Below are 26,345 nucleotides of genomic sequence, written 5' to 3' on the forward strand. Positions count from 1 at the left end.
TTATGTACAACCAGAAATGTGGATATTTTGTATGGACTGCAAGTGCAGCATTCCTTAATTCTATTTGTCACAATGTTATTTTAAAAAGCATTTAGGTATTGCACGAAAACACCACGAACCTTTTCTCTTAATGTGAATAACCTCCAAGGTAACTGGACTTCTCTTTAAAAAAAAAAAAAAAAGAATTCAAAGCAGCCCATAAATCACCAACACAACCCTCAAATCCTCATTCCTGACTCTGGGGCAGCTTGGCTCTCCACTCACAATCTAGAGCAATTTTCTCTCATCCATCAGGAGTCACAACCTAGGTACTATTGAGAAACACCAAGAAGCCTACACCGGGAGAGGAGCCTTGGGCTTCCCCCAGTCAACGTACAGAAGTCCCTACAGAATCCAAATACATAAATCAGCTATTTAATGGGTAACTGTTAAATGCCTTTTTAGTGTTAACTGTCCTCTCAAGACCCTATATCCCAAACAACTATTTTCCTTTCCTAGCACATGGACTGGTTCCACCTCTAAGTCACTACCTTCATCCCATCTTCACCTATTTATATCCTATCCTACCTTTCATGTCTCAGCTCTACTATCAACTTACTGTGTTAGAAAATCCTAGGTCACATATTAAATCGTATATCAGCATTTTTTTAAAGTGTCTCTTTCTGGGGGAAACAAAACTACTGTTCGGGTCCGTTACTTACTCATCAAACGTTACTCTTAAAATTAATTTGAGCCACAGCTCCCAGGTCAAGCAAAAGTTCACTTTAAAATTGCAAAGATGCTACTCGAAAGTGTTAAAATTCCAACAATGTACCCATTTTTTTTTGGAAAGCATCTGAATTTACAAATTCTTAAGATATCAATGTCATCAAACATCTGTATTAAAATCAAGCCCATCACACTAGAAGAAAACTCATGATGTTAACACACACAGTCTCTGATAAGACACTTATTAAATAATCCTAAAGTGCTAAAAAACGCATGTCAAGTTCATTAAGTTTTTTAAAAAAGACAAAAAAAATGTTCTTACATCCAAGTTAAACTGTCTATCGAATTATTTTAAGAGCTAAAAAAATTGTTTACAACTCCCAAGAAAGTAGGACTTTCTCAATATGCTCACGGGGAAAAAAGCAAAAAAAGTAAAGTCTGGCACCTGCTCTACATAAGGGCATTTTCCCTGTAAAAACAGAAATAGACTACACTTACTCTTCTAATAACTGTAAACGCCACTAATACCTGCAAAGTTGCAAGTCGATAAATAATAACAAATGAAAACGGAACCAAAGTGTTCCCGTCGTTCACAAAAGTATGCCGCATAAAACACACTCTTTCAAGGCTCCATGCTACGAGGTGGCTTGACACAAAGTTGTAGAAGACTGGATCCCTACTGACACCCTACAAACCTCGTCTTCTAGCTTTCAGGAAAACTAAGTTGAAATTCAAGTCTGGTGAAATTCCTCTTCTAAACTCCCGATTGGACCTAACCAAGCGCGCTTCGGTCCGTCCACTCCCAATCCTCAGCAAGCATCTCCTGCCTGAAAAAACCTGTCTCCCTCCGGCCGGATTCAAACTTTTCCCGTGCTCGCAGCCTACTCCCCGCAGCCCGGCCCTCCCTTCCCGCCCCCGAAACCCGCACCCCGCACCCACGCGGCGGGGAACCTCCACCCTCCGCAGCCTCCGCTCCACACGGGCCCGCAAAACACATGTGCCTGAAGACCCGGCCCCTTTCCACACCCCCCGGAAACGACACCCCCTTTCCCACACACGGCCGCGCAGCCCATCCCCCTGCCTCCCCGCGCCCCCCTCGCCGCGCCCCGCTCCACACACCCACGTCCCGGGGAGCCCGGCCGCCCCTCGCTCTCGGGCCGGCGGGGAGGGCAAGCAGGAAGGAGGAAGGAGGGCGCGGCGGGCCTAGGCCGCGGGCACCGCCGCGGGAGGTGAGGGGGGCTCCGCGGGGCCGGGCTCGGCGGCTGGGCCGCGGCCGGCCCGGGCCTCCCCGCCCGGCCCCCCACTCACCTGCCAGCCGCGCTCCGTCGAGGCCCCCGCCGCTGCCGCCGCCTCCGCCGCCCGCGGCCGCCGGCCCGGCCCCCCCCAGCTCCGGCTTCTTGGGCCCCGGCGGCGGCGGCGGCGGCGGCGGCCCGGCTCCCCCGCCCGGGACGGCTCCCGGCGGAAAGGCGGCCCCGGGCGCGCCGGCCAGAGCCAGGGGGACGCTGTTGCTATGGAGGCCGAGGCCCGCGGCGGCCCCGGCGGCCGGGTCCTCGTGCAGGAACTGACACTCCTCCCCGTAGAAGCAAGTCTTGTCCTTGGCGTAGTAGCGGCAGTACTTGAGCTTCACGCCCGCCGCCGCCCCGCCGGGGACCCCCGCGACCCCCGGCGGGGCCGCCGCCGCGGCCGCCGCCAGCGCTGAGGAGGAGGAGGCGGCGGCGGCCGAGGGGGGCGGGAGGCCGCCGCCACCGTTCATGGCAACGCCGCAGCCTCGGCTTCCGCCGCCGCCGCCACCATAGACGGGGGAGGGAAGGAGGCCGCCGCCGGGGCCGGATGAAAGCCTGGGCGGGTGGGTCTGTCCCGCTGCGGGAGCCGGAGCCGCCCGGGGAGAGGGGGGAGGGGAGAGGGAAGGAGGAGGGGGTAGGAGGGAGGGGAGGGGAGGGGGAGAGTTGGGATTCTCCCTCACTCACTCGCTCGTTCTCTTTTCTTAAAGGGGCCGCGCGGGACGACGGGAGGGGGGCGCGCGGGCCCCGGCGGGGGCTTCGAGGGTGCGGGGTCGGGGTGGGGGGCAGAGGGCGGCGGCGGCGGCGGCGGCGGCGGCGGCGGCGGCGGCGGCGAGGGTGTGGAGAGCGCGGAGGGGGCGGTTTATTTTTAAATTCTGCCTCCACTCGCTCGCTCGCGCTCTGGTTCCCCGGAGTTGTTTATTCCATTTTCCTCTTCCTGGGACGGCGTCGCCACTGCGCCTGCGCGGGTGCGCGGGGCCTTGTGGGTAGCGGGAGCCGGGGTAGCCGCGGGGCTAGGGGCCCTCGGGGCTGCCGCGGGCGGCGGTGGGGGCCGCCTTGGGGTGGGCTGGTGGCTTCCTCTCAAGAGCCGGTGTTTCGCCGTCTAGTATATTTTCTAACTTGTTCATGCAGCCAGGTTTCAGTTTTTTAATTGGAAAGACAAAGCTGGCAGGAAATAAAACGTCTCGTTGGGGTGCTGTACCTGGGGACGGCCCGCGCTCTTGCTGTAGGGTGAAGAATTGATTCATTTTGCCGCCCTTCCTCTTCCTTTTTTCACTCCCTCCTCTCTTTCCTTCTTCTCAAAGGCGTTGAGAACGACAGGACTGATGACATTACCTTTTGGGCCCTTTGTCAAAAAATGGAGCCAAGAAAGGTTGATTTAGGCAAACCCCCTGCTCAGCGCAGCACCTGTTTTCTTTATTTGTATTGCTGAAGGTCCTCGGTCACTTGTGAAAAACGAAGGTGCTACCTGGGGACAGCCATACCTGGGCAGCACCGGAAGGTTTCATTTATAAATGCCCTGGCGTCCTTTTCTCCAATGAGCCTACTCTTGATTGGAAATTCATTTTTAAATATGATGTTTCCCTCCGTGATCTCCAATCTTTTGCTCAACTGTATTTGAAATATGTATATACACACACGTATTTCAGGCATTTTAAAGAATTGCTTTGAAGGAAACAGTAATTTTTTGGTTTTCTTTATGAAAGATTTTCTCGCAAAGGCAGTATTGTCGTTGGGGGCTGGGTGTTGGCAGTATTTAAGGAATATTGGCAAACAGAAGAGATGACAGAAGAACGGATATATTAGCAAATGTACCACATTGGCAAAAGGGGAAATGGTGGATCCCATAGACCACAAACTGGTAAGCCTGGTGATGTTCCTTGGCTTAATAGCATTTGTATTCTGTCTTTCTATTTAAAATCATTTTCATATACTCAACAAATATTTATCAAATGCCCATTGTGTACCAGGAACTATACTGGGAGATGGAGAAGCAAAAGTGAACAAAATGCAGCCTTGCCTGAATTCAAATGGTGTTTTTAATTTTCTGGTTGGGGAGGCATGTGGTACACAGGTGATTGTAAACCGATGTCTTAAGTGCTAACTTTATATCACATTGAATATTAGGGAATAGTAAGGATCTTAGACTTCCTGGAGAAGTTGATACCTTATCAGTAGTAGAAGTAATGGTTGAGAACTCTACTTTGAATTCAGACAAATCTTGGATTTGAACCCAGTGCCTTAGTAGTTGTATGTCGCTGGGTGCGTTGGTTCACGTCTCTTTGTCTTACCTGTAAAACTGGTATAAAAATAGTACCTACTTGGTAAAGTGTAAACTAATCATGTATATAAGTGTCCCTGACATAGTAAGAATTCAGTAGATTGCACTATTGCTACCAGTAGTAGTCATGCACTGTGTAAACTTAGAGTGAGGGGAAGAGCATTCCAGACAAAGCAAACAGCTTATGCAAAAGGCCAGTAGGTGAAAAAGAGCTGAGATTGTTCTAGAATAGTGAGAGTGAAGAATTGAGCAGGAACTGTTATCACCAAAGACCTTGTAACCGTTTAAAGGATTGAACTTTTTCCTCAGGGCAAAAGGAAGTTATTAAAGGTTTTTAAGCAAGTAATGACAGGATCAATTTCCCTTTCCAAAAAAAGGAAGAAGCATTTTGATCCTCATATGAATAAAATTAAGAAGGTGGGTTGTACTATTTTATTCTATGGCCCGGAATTTGAATTACACAAGTCACCAGCTTGTCAGTAGTAGCATAGGATTTAAACTCGGGGCTTCTCATTACAAAACCTTTGTTTTTTCCATTACACATTTTGCCATTTCTAAATGAATGTGAAATATCTATGTCTTGATGACTTGGAAAGGAAGGTAGTGTATACAGTGAGAAAACAGAAGCTCATTAAATTCATTCCAGACTTAACATACCATTCAAACATTTATTGAGAACCTCCTATATGCTGATTAAGTTCTGTGCTAGGCTTTGAGTAAAAGATGGTCTTTGGCCTCGAGTTACTGTAGATCATAAGGGAAATGCCAAATAAAAAGTAATCTCTCAGTACCAGGTTTGAAAGAGTTTTCTGTTAAATCCTTATGAACAAGATAGAGAAAAGTTGGCTAAGATGCTACAGTTAGGTGACTTTAGGACTCTGATTAGTCATAACCGTTAACAAAGCTGGTTTTGGAGTTCTTTGAAAAACATCCAAAGAGTATTGATAAATTGATAAATGTCAACATGGTCTTTCCTGTCCTCCTTAGCCCCTTTTCATATAAAAATTGTATCTACTCCATTGATAGTACACTTTGAACAATTGCATGCTTTATCAGTCCGTATCAATAAAATTGATGTGTTAAAAAAAAAACAAAACTACTGCCTAGAAGAAGAAATATATGGCAGACTTAGCAGACTTGCAGTAGCTTGCAAAATTGGTGGGGATAGATAATGCAATAAATGGCAGAGTACAAGTTTTAAATCTGCATCAGCTAGAAAAATGGGCCAGTGCTAGCAAAAGGAAACATTTGAATCTGAATGAAACATCCCTGGAGTAACAGGCACTTTAATAGATCACTGATAATGCAAACCACCAACCCCCCAAGTTGGTAATGTTTTATCAAAAGCCTTTTAAATGTCCATTCCCTTTCAACTATTGCTCTTCCATTTGGCAAATCAATCCTAAGCAAGTATAAAGAAAAAGTTTTATGTTCCAATGTGCTTATTGCAATATTACATAAAAATGCCCCCAAAAAAGAAAATCATAAAAATTAGAGGTACAATTACGTAAATATTGGACTGTCCCCTTGGAATATTATACAGCCATTAAAAATGATAGCCATGTTCTTTTCAGTTTTTAATTGTTTTCAATTATTAAATGCAATATAAAGTTAAAGAAAAAAATGATAGGCATGAAAACTTGTAATAACAGTGCTTATGCTACAATGTAACTGTACATTGTCCTGGGCTCAAGAGAATAAGAGCCCTTTCTCTGGGACCTAGACTTACACTCATGCTCTGAGTTTATCCTGAATCATTTCCCTAGAAATCTAGTTATTCTCTATTCAGTATCTTCTCTCTTCTGACCTTCCACTTAGTATATAAACATGTAAAGTCTCACATTAAGTCATTTTTCAGGCATCCATTGCTTTCTATTGTAGACTTTTTAAATCAAAACCAAAAATGTTCTTGAAATAAAACAAAACTCCCAGAAATGGAAACACTGTTAGCAGGAGGACTAACATTGCCCACATTGGAGAACAATTTGTCAGTGTCCACAAATTTGTAAACATCCTACATGATGACCCAATAATGCCGTTCTGGGTCTCTACCCTAGAAAAACACTTTTGTGCTTAAGGAGGCATTGCTAGTGAAATGACATTGAAACACCTCACATGGCCATAGAGAGATGAACCTGTAAGTACCTCTAAGCTCTATTGGTGAATTAAAAAAGGCAAAGTGGAGATAAATGTGTAGAGTGTGCCACCTTTTAAGTAAAAAATTAATGTAAAATCTGTTTTGTACAAAGAAATATTTAAATGCATAGGAGAAGGACTGGAAGGCTAAACATTGAGTTGCCAATAGGGTAGAGATTGAGAGTATTGGTCAAAAGGGATTTTAATTTTTCTGTAATGTCTCAGGTTTTGAAGAATGTATGCCTGCTATGCTTAGAACTTTAAATTTTATTTAAACAAAAAGACAACCCTCATATTGGTTTCTTTTGCCCAAACTTCTTCCTTGTCTACACAGGCAGTTTTTTTTGAATCATGCATTCATTGCCAATTTATCTCCCAATCATGCCTTAACCAAGGCTAATCTGACATTTGCTCTTGCTATGTTAAAATATGTTTCCAGCATAGACATCATCCCAAATCCCTCATAATTGAGGAATGAACAATAATAAGGGGAGAGTATACCTGCTGACTAAAGCAGATTTACTGTTATTATTGTCATTATCTTCTGTTAACTAAGTAACTTGAAACACTGATGTAAGAAATAAATTAATTTTTAAAAAATATGTTTTGACACAGTTACCACTGATCAGGTTGACAAATGTATACACACTTTTCAGCCACTGTATATTTCCTCACCTGTATTAGCCATTTCACAACACTCTCTCTTGGCATCTAATACCCCCTTTCTCTTGGTTTTCCTCCTGCATTTTTAGCCTGTTGGCAGGGTTACCTGTGCCTCTGCGATTCAGTGCAGCTTGCATGGTAGGCAATATTTAATAAATATTTGTTAAGTAAATTTGGAGTCATTCTTATCATTCAGAAGAAGGCATGAGGCAGTCTCTGAATTAGTTTGTGTTATGAACAGGAAGTGTAATGTTATTGTAGCAAAGAAAGTACCTTACATTTGGAATTTAAATAGCTGGTTTGATACTGCACCCAAGTTTCATACCTGTGTGCTTTCAGCAAGTCTCAACTTCTCTTAGCTTCAGTTTCTACATTTTTTAATATGGAAATAGTAATACTTCTCTTGTTGGGTTGTTTTGAGGACTGAAATGAAGAGAAACTCATGGAGAAAATCTCTCAAGCACTAAGAGCAAAATTTTTATTTGCAAAATAATGTTATCTGCCTTTCGGTATAGAACAGAGGTTCTGCTGGGGAGTCCACGTCTGATGGCTTTATACTTTATTGACTTTAATGTTGTTGTCTTTAGCTCTCTCTCCTGCATCCTTCTTTTTTGGTGGAATGACAGTAGTGATTACCGTAATGATGCCTCGAATTCCACAGTGCTTCAGATTACAAAAGCACCCAGGCGGTATACTTCCATTTGTTCCTACCAACAATCCTGTGAAAAAGATAGGATAAGGACAGTATTTTTTCTTTTTTTAAAGATTTATTTATTTATTTAATTCCCCCCCCCGCCCCCCGGTTGTCTGTTTTCTGTGTCTGTTTGCTGCGTCTTGTTTCTTTGTCCGCTTCTGTTGTCGTGAGCAGCACAGGAAGTGTGGGCGGCGCCATTCCTGGGCAGGCTGCACTTTCTTTCGCGCTGGGCGGCTCTCCTTACAGGGCGCACTCCTTGCGCGTGGGGCTCCCCTACGCGGGGGACACCCCTGCGGGGCGTGGCACTCCTTGCACGCATCAGTACTGCACATGGGCCAGCACCACATGGGTCAAGGAGGCCCAGGGTTTGAACCGCGGACCTCCCATGTGGTAGACGGACGCCCTAACCACTGGGCCAAGTCCGTTTCCCTAGGACAGTATTTTAATATCAGGAATTTGAGACTTTGCAAGGATCTATGAGATTCTGTGTCTTACCCAGAATAGGTCAGCTTGGGCTCAAACACAGGTCTTTTTTTTTTCCAATTTATTGTATATCACTCACACATAAACATACATAAACAACAAATGTGTATTAGTTGTGAACTTACAAAACAAACATATAACATCACACAGGGCTCTCATACCTCACTCTACCACCAATACCTTACATTGCTATGAAACATTTTTAACTAATGACTATAGAGCATCCTCAAAATTTTAGTACTAACACAAGTATTTTCCCCCAACCCTCCCTATTATTTTTTTATATCATTTATACATGAATACATAAACAAGTATACAGTAAAAGCTGTGAACCTACAAGGCAAACATATATAACATCATACAGGGGTCCCACACATGAACCCATCACCAACATCTTGCACTCTTGTGAGACATTTGTTACAAATTATGAAAGAATATTATCAAAATCTTACGGGTAACTATAGTTCTTATCTCTTTTTTTTGCATCTGTTTATATATTTAAACCATTTCTTAGCAACATCAAAAATATAAACTTAAGGTACTTTAACCATATTTTCTTCTGGAAAGTTGTAAACAAATGCATGCCTGGAGTTCAACTTGGTGGATAACATGTTTAGTTGAAAGTTATTAAATAGAGGGTATATTTGCTTGTTTGAAAAAATACGTATGTTGGTTGTCCTCAATACAAAATTCTACACCATATTCAATAAATAAATAATAAAGTTTCTTAAACGTATGAAATGTAAACTTTGTTGTCCTTTCCAACATAAGCGTAAATTGCTTGAACTATGACAGGGCACTAATGGGAAATTATAACACTAGACATTCAGTTCCTAGCAAAGTGGGTACTTGGCCACCGTGCCGACGCTCATTTTTAAAGTGCTTCCACAACCCTAATTAAATTCTAAGGACCCACAATGAAAGAGAACACCACCTAACAGGGAAGTTAGACTCCAGTACCAAGAGAACATGCAAAGATCAGTTCGTGACCACAACAAACTGGGATTATAAGAATACTAACATGCAAAAAAAGGCAACCCACATTTTCCTTTAGCAAATCAAGTGATTATCTTGTCTTCTAGCATTTAAGGGGGGGAAAAGTCAAAGATCTCAAACCAAACAGCTTGGCACATAGTCATACATCCTGATTCTGGCAACAAGCACATGTGTTTCCTTTACTGAGAGCTCAGTGTACATATGGGGAAGCAGGGGAGAAAGTCTCCGATCTGCCTCCCCAGTCTGGTGGGGCTTGCCTGCTCCTAAGGTCTTTCTCCACCACATAATGAACTTCCTTTATGTCTTTCCACCCCATCTCCAGCTTGTGTTCCTAGTCATTTTTTCCTCTTCACACCTTGGGGAGGAAGCCTAGCTCCAAAGCATGCCTTTTTGGAAGCATACTGAAGAGCTGCTGAATTTTCTCACAATTTTTGAGATGTGGAATATTCAAGCACATAATAGGCTCATAGCGGTCACCAGCAATTACTCTTGTCACAAAACATCACAGGGTCTCCAAGCCAAAAGAGAATTTTCAAACCAGGAAAAGAGAATTTGGCAACCAGGACCCAACGATGCTCAAAAGTTGCCTTTCCCATGACCTTCAGTGGGCTAGCCCAGCAGAGTATCATTTAGTATCATGAGCTTCCTCAGTGATCTCCCAAGCATGCTGGGAATCAGAATTTGAACCACCCAATAACATGCCAGGGTGTTTTCACTGACATCTACTGAAACAAGATCTAGAGTGGAATGGAATGGCTCTAATAGCACACCCGCAGTATTTCTCCTGGCACAGTTCTTCAGAGCTGATCCAATGCCTGATCTGAAGTAGTCCTTATCTTCCATTGGGTGTATTTTTCCCACAACACACCCTACTATCATTTTTTAAATATATTTTTATGACACATTATTCTGTTCATGCACATGTACAGAATTCCCAAACAACACCCCTCTATCAACACACCACACCAACGTGTAACATTTGTTATAGGTTATGAGATAATATCATCAGATTATTACCAGGTCCATATCATAACTTTGGCACACTTTTTCCATACTCCCCCATTATCAAGACACTACATCTTTGGTAAAGATGCATGAATATTACATTATTACTGTTAACTACAGTTCATTGATCACTCCATTTGTATTTTTCCCATGCTTCTCCACAGTTCCACCACCCTGCAATAGTGATATACATCTGCTCTAGCTCACAAAGGACACTCTTGCATCCGTACCATCAACCACAATTATCATCTACCTCTGTGTTTACTGTGTTATTCAGTCCATAGATTATTGTCTAGCTTTCTGTCAATTGGCATTTACATCCCTAGACTACCTTTTCAGCCACATTCCTGGTTATAAACTAGCTGTTATTATACTGTGTTACCATTCCACACTTTTACAATAAAACTAATTAAAACTTCTACATACACTAAACATCAGTCGTCCATCTCAGTCCTCCTATTATATATCCTTTAAGAATCCACCACCTACCACTAGGTCTTGAAGATGTTTTCCTGCATTTTCTTCTAGAAGCTTTATGGTTCTTGCTTTTATATTTAGGTTTTTAATCTATTGTAAGTTAATTTTTGTATAAGGTATGAGATAGAGGCCCTCTTTTCTTCTTTTTATCCAGTTCTCAGCACCATTTCTTGAATGGACTGTTCTGTCCAAGCTGAGTAGGTTTGACAGGCTAGTCAAAAATCACTTAACCATAGATATGAGGGTCTATTTCTGAACCATCTGTTAGGTTCCATTCGTCTATAGATCTGTCTTTATGCAGTACCATGCTGGTTTTACCACTGTACCTAAGTTACATGATTTTAAGTCCGGAAGTAAGAGTCCTCCAACTTGCTTTTTCCTTTTTAAGATGTTTTGGCTATTCAGGGCCCCTTACCCTTCCAAATAAATTTGGTAATTGTATTTTACACTTATTTTTAAAATGCTGGTGTCATTTTTATTGGTATTACATTGAATTTGTATATCAATTTGGGTAGAATTGCCATCTTAATGGTATTTAGTCTCCCAGTCTGTTAGCATGGAATGTTTTTCCAATTATTTAGGTCTTTTTAAATTTCTTTTAACAATGATTTGTTTTCTGAATACAAGTGCTTTACATCATTGGTTAAGTTTATTCCTGAATATTTGGGTTTTATCTGTCATATTTTATTTTCATCACTCTTTTAACACTTTTAGTTACTTTAATTGATATAATCTTCATTTCTAGATTGTCTTCCAGATCTCTCTGTCCTGTCTTTTCAGATTGTAACACAACCTTTATTATTTCCTGCAAAGCCAGTTTCTTGGTTATAAACTCTCTCAGTTTCTGTATATCTGTGAATATTCTAAATTCACCCTCATTTTTGAAAGACAGTTTTGCAGGATATAAGATCCTTGGCTGGAAGTTTTTCTCTTGCAGTACCTTAAATATATCATAATAGTATCTTCTTGCCTCCATGGTTTCTGATGAGAAATTGACACTTAATGTTATTGGGTATCCCTTTTATGTTATGTATCACTTTTCTCTTGCTGCTTTCAGAATTCTCTCTGTCTTTGTATATTTGCATGTATATTTGCACATCTCTTGCTATTGTTTAGTTCCCTGACACCTTGTTCAATTTTTCCATTGTTTTCTTTATCTGTTCTTTTGTATGTTTGCTTTCAGAGGCCATTTCTTCAAGCTCACCAGTCCTTTCTTCTGCCTCCTCAAATCTGCTATTATATGATTCCAGTATACTTTAAATTTCATTCATTGTGCCCTTTATCCCCATAAGATTTGCTGTTTTTCTATGTATGCTTTCAAATTGTTCTTTGTGGTCATCCAATGTCTTAATATCCTTAATCTCTTCAGCCATCTCACTGAATTTATTAAGGAGATTTGTTTGAACATCTATGAATAGTTGTCTCAACTCCTTTATGTCATCTGCAGGCTCATCTTGTTCCTTTAACTGGGCCATATCTTCCTGTTTCTTGGTGTGGATTATAATTTTTTTGTTGGTGTCTTGGCATCTGGTCTACTAGAGTATTCAGGGTGCAGTTTCTCACTTTAGTTTAGAGCTTTCTTGCCCTTTCTCCCTTGTTGGTTGTATAATAGGAGCAAAGGATGTAGTTGGTGCTGTAAGTTGTGGTGGCTCAAACTGCCCACATTGCCGCAGGGACCAATGTAGCTTCTCCAAACTTTCTCCTTTGCCAGAGGTAGGGACAGAGCCATAGTCATGTGTAATAATCCAAGTTGTGCAGGCCTAGACTATAGTTGTCCAGAGAGACTGATGAAGCTTCCCGCCCCTTTCTCCCCTGCCTGGGGTGGGGATGGAGCTGCAGGTATGGGCAGCAATCTATGTAGTGCAGGTCCAAGATGACTGCAGTTACCCTGGTAGACTTCCCATTATTCAGTCTGTGCCAGACAAATGTACCTGCAGTTACCTGGAGAGGCTGGTGCAGAGCCCACCAGCCTCCTCCCTGCCAGAGGTGGGGCTGACACCTAAGCTAGGACTGCAGGCCCATCTGGGTAAAAAAAACAGGTCTCTACTTTCACTGTGATTTTCAGTTGGTCCAGCTTCCCTTTATGCTGGGGGTAGAGTCAAATGGCAGCTACCAGCCTCTTTCCGACCTGGATGGGTTCAGACTTTACCTGTTCTTAGGGTTATACTTTAACCAGCCAAATTTACTAATTAATAGCTGAAATTGGTGGCCAACCATCTCTTCCTCCCCTGTTTTTGGGAAATGGAGCTTCAAATTCCAGCCACAGAATAACTCCTGGGGCAGCTTGTGCTGCCAAAGTTGGATGATCACCAGCCTCCGTGGTGTGACCTGTATTTCCCAGAGAGGCTGGCACAGGTCCCCCAGCTTCCTCCCTGCTGGAAGTGGGGCTGGGGCTTATGCTAGAGCTGCAATCTGATCTGGATGGAAAGAAGCCAGTCTCCTACCAGCACTGCAATTTTCAGTTTACCCCGTGTCCCCTTTTGCCAGCAGTGGAGTTAAAATGGCAGCTACAGGCCTCTTTCTGATTTGGACATGTTCAAACTTTAGCTGTTCTTAGGACTATACTTTAGCCAGGCAAATTTACTAATCAGAGGCTGATGTTAGTGACCAATGGTCTCTTCCTTCCCTGGTTTTGTGAGGTGGAGTTTCCAATTCCAACCGCAGAATAGCTCATGAGGCAGCTTGTGCCTCCAGTGGAGGATGGGCACCAGCCTCCATGGTATGGAGTGCTCTGCTCACACATCTCCTCTGCAGATGGGCAGTCTCCTCCTTCTCTTCTTTCAAGGATGTTGCCGGATGATCTTCTGAACTCCTGGGGTCCCCGAACAGGTGCTTTAGATAGCTCTGGGATGATTCCTAACTGCCCTGTAGCACAAGCTAACTCTAGGAGCACCTTACTCTGCTGCCATCTTGATGGTTGTCTTTTTTTTTTTTCAAATAACTTTTTTTTTATCCCTCCCCTTGCGGCTCTTTGCATGCTGTCTGTTCTCTGTGTCCATTCACTGTGCACTCTTCTGTGTCTGTATTTATTTCCTCGCCCCTCCTTGTGGCTTGCTTGCTGTGTGCTCTCTGTGTCCATTCACTGTGCGCTCTTTTGTGTTTTTGCTTGTCTCCCTTTTTTTTGTTGTGTCACTTTGCTGAGTCGGTTCTCCGCTGCGCTTGCAGGCCGGGCAGCACTCCACAGCGCCCGGGCCAGCATTTCTCTATGGCATGCTGGCAAGCCTGCCTTCACAAGGAGGCCCCTGGACACTAACCCAGGGCCCCCCATATGGTAGACGGGAGCCCAGCTAATTGAGCCACAGCCGATTCCCTTGCTGGTTGTCTCTTAACTCCACATTCTGTGCTCTAAAGCTATAGCCATCTCATTAGGGTCTGTGTCCTTTCTGGATTTTCTTACTGTTGCCCGAGACCCACCCTGAATTGAATATATTCCCTCTCTGTCCACCACTGAAGTACATTAAATCAGTATTTCACTCCCTTAGATTCTCAGCGAAGATATCCCTCATCAAATCTGGGATTTTTAAACCCCCAATATCATTCTAATAGAGAGGGAGAGAGGCTAACTTCCAAGATTAGTTATGTGTGCTCTAGCAGTAAGGTTTACAAATGCAGCAATTTCCCTTTTTTTTTCCCTCCATATCTTTATTACAGTACAATGCCAACGCCATTCACACAGACAATTACAAGTATTTGGTTGTTGAACGGATGCTGGGAGATTCAAAAAGTGCAAATGAGGTCCACCTCTCCCTGCCTGGCTGTGGCTGAACAGCATGGCTGCAAGGTGTAATGGGAGGCCCCTCCCCTCTGGGGAGTGAGATTACTCTTTGTTTGTTTTTTAAAGATTTATTTTTTTAAGTTTATTTATTTCTCTCCACTTCACCCCCCGCCAGTTGTCTGCTCTCTGTGTCCATTCACTGTGTGTTCTTCTGTGACCGCTTCTATCCTTACCAGCGGCACTGGGAATCTGTGTTTCTTTTTTTTTTTTAAAGATTTTTTTAAAAATTTCTCTCCCCACCCCAAGTTGTCTGCTCTCTGTGTCCATTCTCTGTGTGCTCTTCTGTGACTGCTTCCATCCTTATCAGCGGCACCAGGAATCTGTGTTTCTTTTTGTTGCATCATTTTGTTGTGTCAGCTCTCCGTGTGTACGACGCCATTCCTGGGCAGGCTGCACTTTCTTTCATACTGGGCTGCTCTCCTTACGGGGCACACTCCTTGCGCGTGGGGCTCCCCTACGCGGGGGACAGCCCTGGGTGGCATGGCACTCCTTGCGTGCATTAGCACTGTGCATGGGCCAGCTCCACACGGGTCAAGGAGGCCCTGGGTTTGAACCATGGACCTCCCATGTGGTAGATGGGCGCCCTAACCACTGGGCCAAGTCACCTTCCCATGTTCCCATTTTTGGATGAAAGAAATGTGAAATATGACCCAGAAAATGAGTATTACTCCCAAATAGTCACCTTGGTTTTAAAAAAAATTTTTAGGCTGATTCTAAATTATTTTTTACATTTACTTTAGCACCTTTTTCACCATTTTAACATATCCTCATGGTAGTACTTCTTTGTACTTTAAGAGGAGATTTGATTTTTGGAAATGGTCCAAAGTATCAGAGCCAGGTGTGGCGAGTAACAAGAATTACTGAGCAGGGCTATGTTATTTGTAATTTAAAATAACAATAACAGAGTCAACATAAAACAAAACTAATATTCTTGTATGGTTCAAAAACTGGTGCTGAAACTAAAACATTGGCATCATTATTAGAATGTAAGTGTAGTCTTCCTGGGTGTAACTATAAGGAGTGTTCTACAAGGAAATTAGTCATTGGATTATATAGACTAAAGTATTTGCCTTTTAACAAATTTTCTTATTTCTCATACATTTCATATCTCCTAAAAACACATTTTATAGGCAACTACCTACTTTTTAAGCAGGGTTCATTCTTCAGAATCCTTTTACTGAAAAATATACAGTCACCTCTAAGTTATTTCCATGCTAATGAAGATTACAACCAAAACTGCAAATAATTTATATTTGCTCTGTACTATGATGGGAATTATTTTTCATCTGGGTGGCCTCTAGCAACATTCTCCTAGCAACAGATACTACATTGCTAAAATCTAATGGTAATATTAATTTTTATTAAGTACCAATCATTGGAGGAAAATTTTACATTTTCTGAGTGATTAGTGATTGTGTTAGTAGCCTGAGTTTTTAAAATTCTCCCTTAAAATAATCTAAAGTAGAAACATGTGAATAAGTGAGAATAAGCTACTTCTGAGTCCCAGAAATAAAATTAACCACCTTTATATATCTTTCTTATATATTCATAAAGTTATATGTCACCTTGAGATCTAAGCTCAGCTCTAATTCTATGTGAGGGTTATTAGCACCTAACCAGTGTTAATCCCTGTGTTTTTTCTTTTTAATACATACTTTTTTAAAAAAGATACTTAGATCACATAAATGTTACATATAAAAAGTAGGGAATTCCCATATGCCCATTCCCTCCCCTTCCCACACTTTCCCACATTAACAACATCCTTCATTTGTGTGGTACATTTGTTATAACTAATGAATACATATTGGAGCATTGCCAGTAATGTGGATTATAGTTTACATTATATTTTAAACTCTCTCCCACACAATTTTATAAGTTATGACAAGACATATAATGACCTGTATCTGTCATTGCAATGTCATTCAGGACAATTCCAGTGTCCCAAAAATGCCCCCTTAATACACCTATTTTTCCCTCCCCTTCCCCTCAGAACCTCCAGTGGTCATTGCCTCCAAGTCAATGATAAAAGTTCTTCCATTGCTAGTTGCTTCCAAGTCTATAGTAAAATAATACTAAGTCTACTCTAGTCCATCGTTCATTCCTCAGTCCTGAGGATTCTAGGATGGTGATGCCCACTCTGCCTCTAATTGAGAGGGGGCTTTGACCCCATGGGGCAGATGGATGGGACTATCTTGCTTGCAGTTGTAGACTCTCTGTTCCTTGGGATGGTCATTGTCCATCATCATCTCCTTGTTAGTTGTCCTGGGTGAGACCAATGAACTGGAGAGTGGGTGTTGCAACTCTATTGAGATTCAAGGCCCAACTAGCACATGGAAAGCCCAAGGTTTAAATCTCTTGGACATACACCTATCAACTCTACTCCTAACTATAGGTTCAAATAGAAGGGGCAGATAATCCTGTTTTGACCAATTTTGGGTACAGTAGAAATAAAAACCTTCCAATTTGTAGCAGTTATTAAAAGCTGCTATATTGAAAGAAGTTTTAAAGAAGAGATAATTGTGGAGTGCACAATTCAAGCACAACAGAAGCTTCCAACAAATGACTCTTTTATTACTTACCTAGCACAAAGGGTCCAAAAGAGTAGGGGGAGAGAGGCCATAGGGGCCGGTCTCCCTGGGAAGCCAACTGCTCAGGTAGGATCCATGAATGGCAGTTCTTCATGCCCCTCTCGGGGTGAGAAAGGAGAGACAAATCTGTGCTGCCTGAGGGCACGATATTTTACCTCCTGGGGAATTCCCACCATGATATGCAACTGCGGCTGCTTGCTCAGGTTTCCCGGTTAAAGTCTGGTCAGGCTAGCTCAACTAGACCTAACATCTCCCACAGGCAGTGCACTGGAAATTTACTGAAACATCTGCATGCAATGGAAAAGCAGGGGTGGGAGGGTGAAAGGAGGAGAGGACTGGGAGATGGAGCTGAGGGGTGTCCCTGACTTCTCTAAAATACTCTTTCATTACTAAGATTATACTTACGTATTTATATATGTTGTATAGATTTTTTAAATCTTTATGGTAGTAAAAAGCAACTTGTTACCTTTCTTTGCAAGTTTCTTATTAATATTCCTGTGAGACATATTGAATGCCAATACAATTTTTTGATATTGTGACTGGATTTTGATTAGGTTCTTGACTATGCTCCAGAAATAAATTTTAAGAGCACGTCGGGTTAGTTAGGCCAGTAATTTATTATGGTAAGAAAGGAAGAGAAATGGGAGAAAATTACAGATCATGGGTCCCAGGTAGAGAGGAAGGGGCTGAAAAGTGATAAAGCAGGCTGATTCACAGACTACAATTCCCCATTACAGATAATAAATGCCCAGGATTTACTTGCATGTTGATCCATGCCAGGGGACAAGGAGAGAGCAGGGCATAGAAGGGGCAAACAAGGGTCCAAAGGCAAGAGTGGGAAAGTTCAGCCTTTGTGCTTGCTTTGTGTGTGTGTGTGTGTGAGAGTGTGTGTGTGCTTGCTTTTTAAACCATGAATTATTCCACCCCTTTGCTAATGGTAGGGGAGGAGTCCCAGCTGTTTTATTGATTACCCCACCCATCAGTCCCCCAGGAGGCTCCAATAATAAGGCCCCTGGAGAATATCCAGGGCTTCTCCTGGCTTCTGGAGGAAATCTTATTCCAGATGGCAAATTTCTGTGAGGGTCTTCCAGCAGCCATCTTGGAGTACTGATATCCACATGGACTTTCTTGCCAGGTTCCAGATCCATCTATTGATTACCTATTTTACCAGCCTGCTTCAGTTTGAGATATAAGTAATTTTTTTTAATAACATGAATCTCACATTTCTTATGAGTAATTTTTTTAAAGATTTATTTTATTTATTTCTCTCCCCTTTCTCCCCCTCTCCCCCCTGTTGTCTGCTCTCTTGTGTCCATTCACTGTGTGTTCTTGGCGGCACTGGAAATCTGTGTCTCTTTTTGTTGCATCATCTTGCTGTATCAGCTCTCCATGTGTGCGGCGTCACTCCTGGGCAAGCCGCACTTTTCACTTGGGGCGGCTCTCCTTGCGGGACACACTCCTTGCGGGGCGCACTCCTTGCTCGTGGGGCTCCCCTACTCAGGAGTCACCCCTGCGTGGCAGGACACTCCTTGCGCAAGGCAGCACTGTGCATGGCCCAGCTCACCACACGGGCCAGGAGGCCCTGGGATTGAACCCTGGACCTTCTATAGGGTAGGCAAATGCTCTATCAGTTGAGCCATATCTGCGTCCCATAAGTAATATTAAATGTACTTAGGAAGCAACTTCAGCAATCAAGTGTACCATTGCTATCATCCCATACAGCTCCCACCAGCCCAGTACCTTTAATTCAGCAAGCCCTACTGCCCCTTTTCTGTTGGTTAAGCACTCCCATTCTAGAAAATAACTTCTAGAAAATAATATTTCTACTATGTGTAATATACCCATTATTATTATTATTATAAATTTGATATCAGTTCTATAATATTGATTTTTACTATTTAAAAGATATTTGTTTCATTTAGATTTTCTAGTTTATTCTCTGACGAAAAGTCTTAAATCAAGAGACTTCCTGAAAATATTTGTATTAAGACAAGAATCTTAATAAAATATAACATCAATCCAATTTTAAAAATTCCTAGAAACAAAAAAATGTTTTTTTGTACAATGTGTAAGACCTCATTTTACCTAGTGTCTTTGTTTCCCCAAATACTAAAGCAAATATCCTACAATGGGTTGGCTTAATGACAGGAAGTTTTTGGCTCTCACTTTCAAAGACCAGAAGGGTTGCTTCCTCCCAGTCTGGTCTGTATCTTCTGGCTGGCTGGCTTTCTTTGGGGTTCCTGGCTTTTCTATCACAAAGCCATGCCCATGGCAGCATCTTCTCCTTTATCCTCCAGGTTCTGTAAAACTAGAAAAACCCAGTTTAACTTCAATATTGTAACTGAGGGTTAAGAATTACATAGATGCCTTTATATTATTTATTTTTTTAAATAGCAAAAGATTAATATCCGAAATTGCTGAAACTGGTTGCGATTTAGCCTAGACCTGCTATTATGATGTCATTTTAAACAGGTCTTATCTCTGTTTATGTTGCTCAAAATTTAGCCTCTCCCTTGTGCAAAATTACTCCACCCTCCTATTTGATATCCATATGCAAAACCTCCTTACTAATCTTTGCTCTGTACTTTGCTATCCCAGAATCTCGATCTCTGATAAGGATTGTAACTCCTCCTGGTTTGGTACCCACCCCACCACCTTCAACCTCTTAATGTTTATTAATGAAGGAACCTGTTTCTAGTTCCACCCCAATTATTTATTAGCATCCCAATGGTGTAGAGGTATTAAAATTTCTGCAGTTGGGGGTGGTTTATTTGAGATTGCACATCTCCGCTCTCCCTCCGGCAAACAAATCCTCTTTTCCTCCATAGCCAGGCTTGGTGTGTCTGCCTGTTTTGCACTGAGCTAACAAACACAGCCGAGGACCACCCCGATACCACTTTGGACTTCTTTGGACTTCCACCATCTTTCTGTGGCTTTTTCTCTCTATGCCTGAATTTTGTTCTGCTTAAAAGGACTCCAGGAATCGAGATTAAAGCACAAACTGACTCACTTGGGCCGCACCATCATTGAAGTAACCTCATCAAAAGGGCCTATTCAAATGAGTTCACACCCACAGGAATGCGTTAAGATTAAGAACGGGTTTTTCTGAAGTATATAAATCCAAGTAGAGAGTGAGGATCTAGATACCACACTTTATTTATGATTTTTTAATGTTTGCTTAAATTGAAACAAAAAGCAAGAATACAGTATTAATATCATGTGTATAAAAATTAAGGCCAAAGCATTAAGTATGAAAAAGAAGTATATGCTGTAATGATAGAAGGTACACTTCACAAAAGAATAATAACCTTAATAAACTTCTATGCAACAAATAATATAATAAAATGAAGAAAGAAAAAAAAAAAACACACCTAGCAATACAAGACCTTAGTTAGAATCACACAATTATAACAGGAGAGTTTAAACCTCTTTCAGAATTGAATAGATAAGCAGACAAAACAAAGGTACATTTTAATAATGCAATCAATCAATTTGGCTTGATTTTTAGCAAAATAGGATTTTGAATCCTATTATAAAAGCATGCATTCTTTTTATGTACCAATGAAGATTTACAAAAATCCAACATATACTTGGCCATAATTTAAACTCTATAACATTTCAAAGAGATAGGGATTTTATATGCTACATTTTCTGATTATAATTCAATAAAAGTATAACCAGGAAATGAATGCTAAATAGAGACCATAAAGCCACCTATTTGGAAATGAATAAATGTTTTTCTAAATAACTCCAGAACCAAATAAATTACCAAACTAAAATTACAAATATCTAAAAATCAATGAAAAAGACTACATTTTAAGTAATACTTTTTTTTAAAATTTCTGTCCCCTTCCCCTCCCCCCCGAAGTTGTCTGTTCTCTGTGTCCATTTGCTGCATGTTCTTCTTTGTCCACTTCTGTTGTTGTCAGCGGCATGGGAATCTGTGTCTCTTTTTGTTGCATCATCTTGCGTCAGTTCTCCATGTGTGTGGTGCCATTCTTGGGCAGGCTGCACTTTCTTTCGCGCTGGGTGGCTCTCCTTACGGGACGCACTCCTTGCATGTGGGGCTCCCCTGTGCAGGGGACAGCCCTGGGTGGCACAGCGCTCCTTGTGCGCATCAGCACTGCACATGGGCCAGCTCCACACAGGTCAAGGAGGCCCGGGGTTTGAGCCACGGACCTCCCATGTGGTAGATGGACGCCCTATCCTTTGGGCCAAGTCTGCTTCCCTTACGTACTACTTTTGATACACTGATACACTCAGAGGAATTGCATAGTCTTAAATACTTTTGTTGTTAAAAATGAATGAATAAAGGGACAACCAGCAAGATGGCAGTGGAGTAAGCAGCTCCTAAAGTCAGCTCCTACTACAGGGCAGTTAGGTGAAGCACTTATTTGAGGGCTCCAGGAGGCCAGAAGAGCATCCTGCAACATCCTTAAAGGAATGGAAGGAGGAGACTGCCCATCTGCAGAGAAGACTCATAAGTAGAGTGCTCCACGCCACAGAGGCTGGTGCCCATCCTCCACTGGAGGCACAAACCACCTTGGGAGCTGTTCTGTGGCTGGAATTGAAAGCTCCACTTCCCAAAAATGAGGGAGGAAGAGACGGTTGGACACAATGTCAGCTACTGATGAGTAAATTCAGTGGACTAAAGTATAATCCTGAGAACAGCTAAAGTTTGAATCTGTCCAAGTCAGAAATAGGCCAGTAGACAACATCTTAACTCCAGCCTGGCACAAGGAGAATCAGGGCAAACTGAAAATCACAATGCTGGTGGGGACTGGCTTCTTTCCATCCAGGTCAGATTGTAGCTCTAACCTAGGCTCCAGCGCCACCTCTGGCAGAGAGGAGGCTGACGGGCCCTATACCAGACTACCCGGGTAACTGCAGGTACATGTAGCTGGCATAGACTGAATAATTGGAAGTCTGTTGGGGCAACGGCGGTCATCTTGGACCCACATTGATGCCCACACCTGCAGCTCCATCCCTGCCCCAGGAATAGGAGAAAGGACGTGAAGCTTTATCAGTTTCTCTGGGCAAATACAGTCTAGGCCTGCACAACTTGGATTATTCCACAGAACTGTGACTCTGTCCCTACCCCTGACAAAAAAAAAAGTTGGGAGAAGTTTCATCAGTCCTTGGGGTAATGAGGGCAGCTTGAACCTCCACAGCTTATAGCACCAACTACATCCTTGGTTCCTACTGCACAACCAGCAAGGGAGAAATGGCAGGAAGCCCTAAACTACAGAAAAAAACTGCACCCAGAATAAATACTCTAGTAAGCCAGATGCCAAGACAACAACAAAAAATTACAATCCACACCAAGAAACAAGAAGATATGGCCCAGTTAAAGGAACAAGATAAGGCTCCAGGTGACATAAAGGAGTTGAGACAACTATTCACAGATGTTCAAACAAATCTCCTTAATAAATTCAATGAGATGGCTAAAGAGATTAAGGATATTAAGAAGATATTAAATGAGCACAAAGAAGAATTTGAAAACATACATAGAAAAATAGCAGATCTTATGAAAAGGAAAGGTGCAATAAAAGAAATTTTAAAAACATTGGGGTGGAGGACTTGGCCCAGTGGTTAGGGTGTCTGTCTACCACATGGGAGGTCCATGGTTCAAACCCCGGGCCCCCTTGACCTGTGTAGAACTGGCCTATGTGCAGCGCTGATGTGCGCAAGGAGTGCCCTGCCATGTAGGGGTGTCCCTCATGTAGGGGAGCCCCACGCGCAAGGAGTGCGCCCTGTAAGGAGAGCTGCCCAGCGCGAAAGAAAGTGCAGCCTGCCGAGGAATGGCGCCGCACACACGGAGAGCTGACACAGCAAGATGACGCAACAAAAAGAAACACAGATTCCCGGGGCCGCTGATAAAGGATAGAAGTGGTGACAGAAGAACACACAGCGAATGGACACAGAGAACAGACAACGGGGGCGGGGGCGGGGGGGGAAGGAGGAGGGGGAATTTTTTTTTAATAAAGTGACATCTTCTTTATTTTCCATACTTTAATTTCAGAACAAAATAAACAACAACAACAAAAAACCCATCATATGCAACATCCCACCCCATTGTTAAATAGGATGGCACTCAAGGCCCTTGCAGTCTGCGGTAGACACAAGGACAGGAGGAAGGGAACCCACTAGATGTCAGCAGATAGAGCCGGGTAGGACAGGCCACTGAGGCTGCTGTGGGAGCTGCAGGGACACTATACAATGAGTACAAGATCTATGGATAGAAACTCCTAATCTACATCTTCCAAGAAGGATGCATCTTCATCAAGATGGAGGATCTCATCAGGAACAGCAGCACTGGGTTCCTCTGCTGCACTTCATCTACATCAGTGTTTGAGTCTAGCTTGACCTTGCTGTGGATGCAGTTTGAGTGGGTCTGGGGATCCTCAAGGGAAGCCAGAGAAGAGCAGTGCAGTTTCAAGCAGCACTACTGCCAGGTCCTTGTCATTCTTGTCTGCCTCAACTTTCTGCACAATGGCACAGTCAGGTTTGGTCTACAAGTGCTTTCTGGCCATCATGTAGCCCTTTGTACAGCTGTTCTGAAGTGCCTGGGCTTTCCATGTTGGCCATCCAGCCATATGTGTTGGTTATAATGCATACCCAACATACCCTTGGATGAAGACACAAGCCTACCGGAGACTGTCACCTTCCCAACGTTTTTATCCAAGATTTCTTCATGAGCTCGCAAAGGTTCTCATACATGGCCTTGTTCTCCTGTTTTCTCCTTTTTCTCCTCTTCTTCCTCAGGTAGCTCCAGGTCCTCCTTGGCAACTGGGACCAATCCAACTCCCATCCAACTCCTTGAGTTGCTGCATTCAGTACTAACCCATAGGCTCAGTCCTATATACCACCTCAAAGCCCCACTTCTGCATTCGCTCCACAAAAGCAGAGTTGGACATCTGCTCTTTGCTCTCCCCAATGATATAATAGCTTGACATCTGGGTCTTCTTCTTGTGAAAGATGTATTCAAAGACAAGTCATCTCAACTCCAGACTCAAGAGGTGTGACAGCACAAGTAACCCAGAAAGGTGTCGCCAGTTAGTGGGGTCCTCATGGATTCCAAGCTTCAGGTTTTTTGAGAATGCCTCGTATGATTTCTTGTTGTTTTTGTCTTCCACCAGCTCAGAGAAGAACTCAAGGCACAACTTGACAATGTTTTTTGCTAAAGACCTTCAAGATTTTACTCTGCAGCAATATTTCTCAGGGGAAGTTCTGGGGCAGGTCCTCAGAGTTGATCACGCCATGGATAAAGTTGAGACATTCTGGTATCAATTCATCACAGATGTCTATATGAACACAAGACAGATAAAAAATTTTGATGTTTTTCTTTTTCTTCTTGTTCTCAGAGAGGTCAAAAGAAGCCCAGTATGGGATAAACAGAAATGTCCTGAATTACAACTTGCATTCTACAGAGAAGTGATTAACTTCTAAGTCGCCTTCCCAATCATTGTAGAACTCTCCATATTCCTCCTCAGTGATGTCATCAGGGTCGTTGGTCCAAGTGGACTTGGTTTTGTTCAGTTTTTCTTGATCAATGTATTTCCCCTTATTCTTCTTGGTTTTTTTTTTTCTTGTCCTTAGCACTATCATTCTCCTTATCTGAGCCCACATCGTCAATCTTCTCTTCATCATGCATATCATGCTTTGCTTTCTCACCTTTCTTTTCCTCTGCCTCATCATGATTGATTTCCTTTATTTGTTCATTCTTCCAAAAAAGGGTGATGGAGTAGCCTGTGAACTGTGAGTGTATCTTCACCATTTCTTTGACCAACCTCTCCTCTAAGTACTCTATCTGGTCTTCTTTAAGGTACAAGATCACTTCAATATCCTAGCCAATGGGCTCACTATGGTCAGCCTGAACATTGAAGGAACCCCCAGAAGAACACTCGCAGGCATGCTGCTCATCATCATTGTGCTTTGCGATCACAACTACTTTCTCTGCCACCAAGTAGGCAGAATAAAAGCCAGCACCAAATTGCCCAGTCATGGAGCTGTCTGCATCAGCCTGCAGAACCTCCATAAATGCTTTCATGCCAGGCTTGAGCTCATAATAATTATTTATTGGTCATGCCAATGCCTGTATCCACCAGAGTCAAGACACATTCCTGGGGATTGGATATGGTAACAATTTGCAGCACTTTATCGCTTTCCAACCCGGAAAGGTCTGTCAGATTCTCATAGCAAATCTTGTCCAAGGCATTAGAAGCATTAGAGAGCAGCTCTCAAAGGAAAATTTCCTTGTTGGAATAAAAGGTATTGATGATGAGATTCATGAGTTGGGACAATCTCTGCCTGGAGGGGAGAAGACTCCACCTCTTCCTCTCCATGAGGCACTTCCTCAGGTATCTATATTTTTTTAAGATTTATTTATTATTTCCCTCCCCGCCCCCCCCCCCCCGCCCCCCAGTTGTCTGTCTGCTCTCTCTGTCCATTCGCTGTGTGTTCTTCTGTGACTGCTTCTGTCCTTATCAGCGGCACCAGGAATATGTGTTTCTTTTTGTTGCATCATCTTGCTGTGTCAGCTTTCTGTGTGTGCGGCACCATTCTTGGGCAGGCTGCATGGGCAGGCTGCACTTTCTTTTGCGCTGGGCGACAGGGCACACTCCTTGCACGTGGGGCTCCCCTATGCAGGGGGACACCCCTGCATGGCAGGGCACTCCTTGCGCACATCAGCACTGCGCATGGGCCAGCTCCACATGGGTCAAGGAGGCCCGGGGTTTGAACCGCAGACCTCCCATGTGGTAGGCAGACACCCCATCCACTGGGCCAAGTCCGCTTCTCATCCTCAGGCATCTTGAAAGGAACAAGCTGCAAGTATCAGAGAGCAGAGTGGGCAGGGACTGGGTATGGCTTTCATGCAGCAGGAAGGCTGCATAGAGGTGACTCGAGTCCCCATGGAATTAATTAAGCAAATGTGTAGGGTAAGATTCTGAGTGGAAGTCGGTTTTGCAAGTCATATTCAAGATATTAGCACTTGCAGGCTCAGATATTTTCTTAAAAGCTAATGTGTACAGCTAGAACTGTTGTCTTTTCCCAATATAATTCTGATAGGATCTTATACACTTAGTAATAATTTGAGTGTCTTAGTTTCCAAGGGCTGCCATAACAAGGTATCATAAACTGTGTGGATTAAAACAAAAGAATCTGATTCTTTAAATTCTGGAAGCTAGAAGTCTGAAATGAAGGTTTCGGCAGGGCCATGCTCGCTCTGAACCATGGAGAGAAGGATCCTTCCTTGCCT

General features: G+C 43.0%; 2 protein-coding genes and 1 pseudogene across 9 annotated transcripts in view; 1 reads left to right on the forward strand and 2 right to left on the reverse strand.

Annotated features, from left to right (window-relative positions):
- The window catches only part of PAN3 (poly(A) specific ribonuclease subunit PAN3), a 143,597-nt gene extending 140,670 nt beyond the window's left edge, over window positions 1-2,927 (reverse strand). For 4 of the 8 annotated variants that reach the window (XR_009180834.2, XM_058277020.2, XM_071208172.1 and 1 more), the window contains exon 1: window positions 2,017-2,926. Coding sequence is in view for 7 of the 8 variants with exons in the window: in XM_058277020.2 (XP_058133003.1) it covers window positions 2,017-2,461 (445 nt within the window). In the remaining variant the exon portion in view is untranslated. Of the gene's footprint in view, window positions 1-2,016 lie in introns of all 8 variants that reach the window. The other 4 variants (XM_058277025.2, XM_058277022.2, XM_058277024.2 and 1 more) reach the window with 2 other exon arrangements.
- Window positions 2,928-2,971: 44 nt separating this feature from the next.
- FLT3 (fms related receptor tyrosine kinase 3) overlaps window positions 2,972-26,345 on the forward strand; it is a 147,627-nt gene continuing 124,253 nt past the window's right edge. The window contains exon 1 of the mRNA XM_004458527.5: window positions 2,972-3,849. Coding sequence (XP_004458584.2) covers window positions 3,798-3,849 — 52 coding nt within the window. The 5' untranslated portion in view covers window positions 2,972-3,797. The remainder of the gene's footprint in view (window positions 3,850-26,345) is intronic.
- Window positions 23,285-25,176, reverse strand: LOC101424004 (heat shock protein HSP 90-beta-like; annotated as a pseudogene).

This window comes from Dasypus novemcinctus, chromosome 15, assembly GCF_030445035.2.
Source record: "Dasypus novemcinctus isolate mDasNov1 chromosome 15, mDasNov1.1.hap2, whole genome shotgun sequence".
Taxonomy (NCBI): domain Eukaryota; kingdom Metazoa; phylum Chordata; class Mammalia; order Cingulata; family Dasypodidae; genus Dasypus; species Dasypus novemcinctus.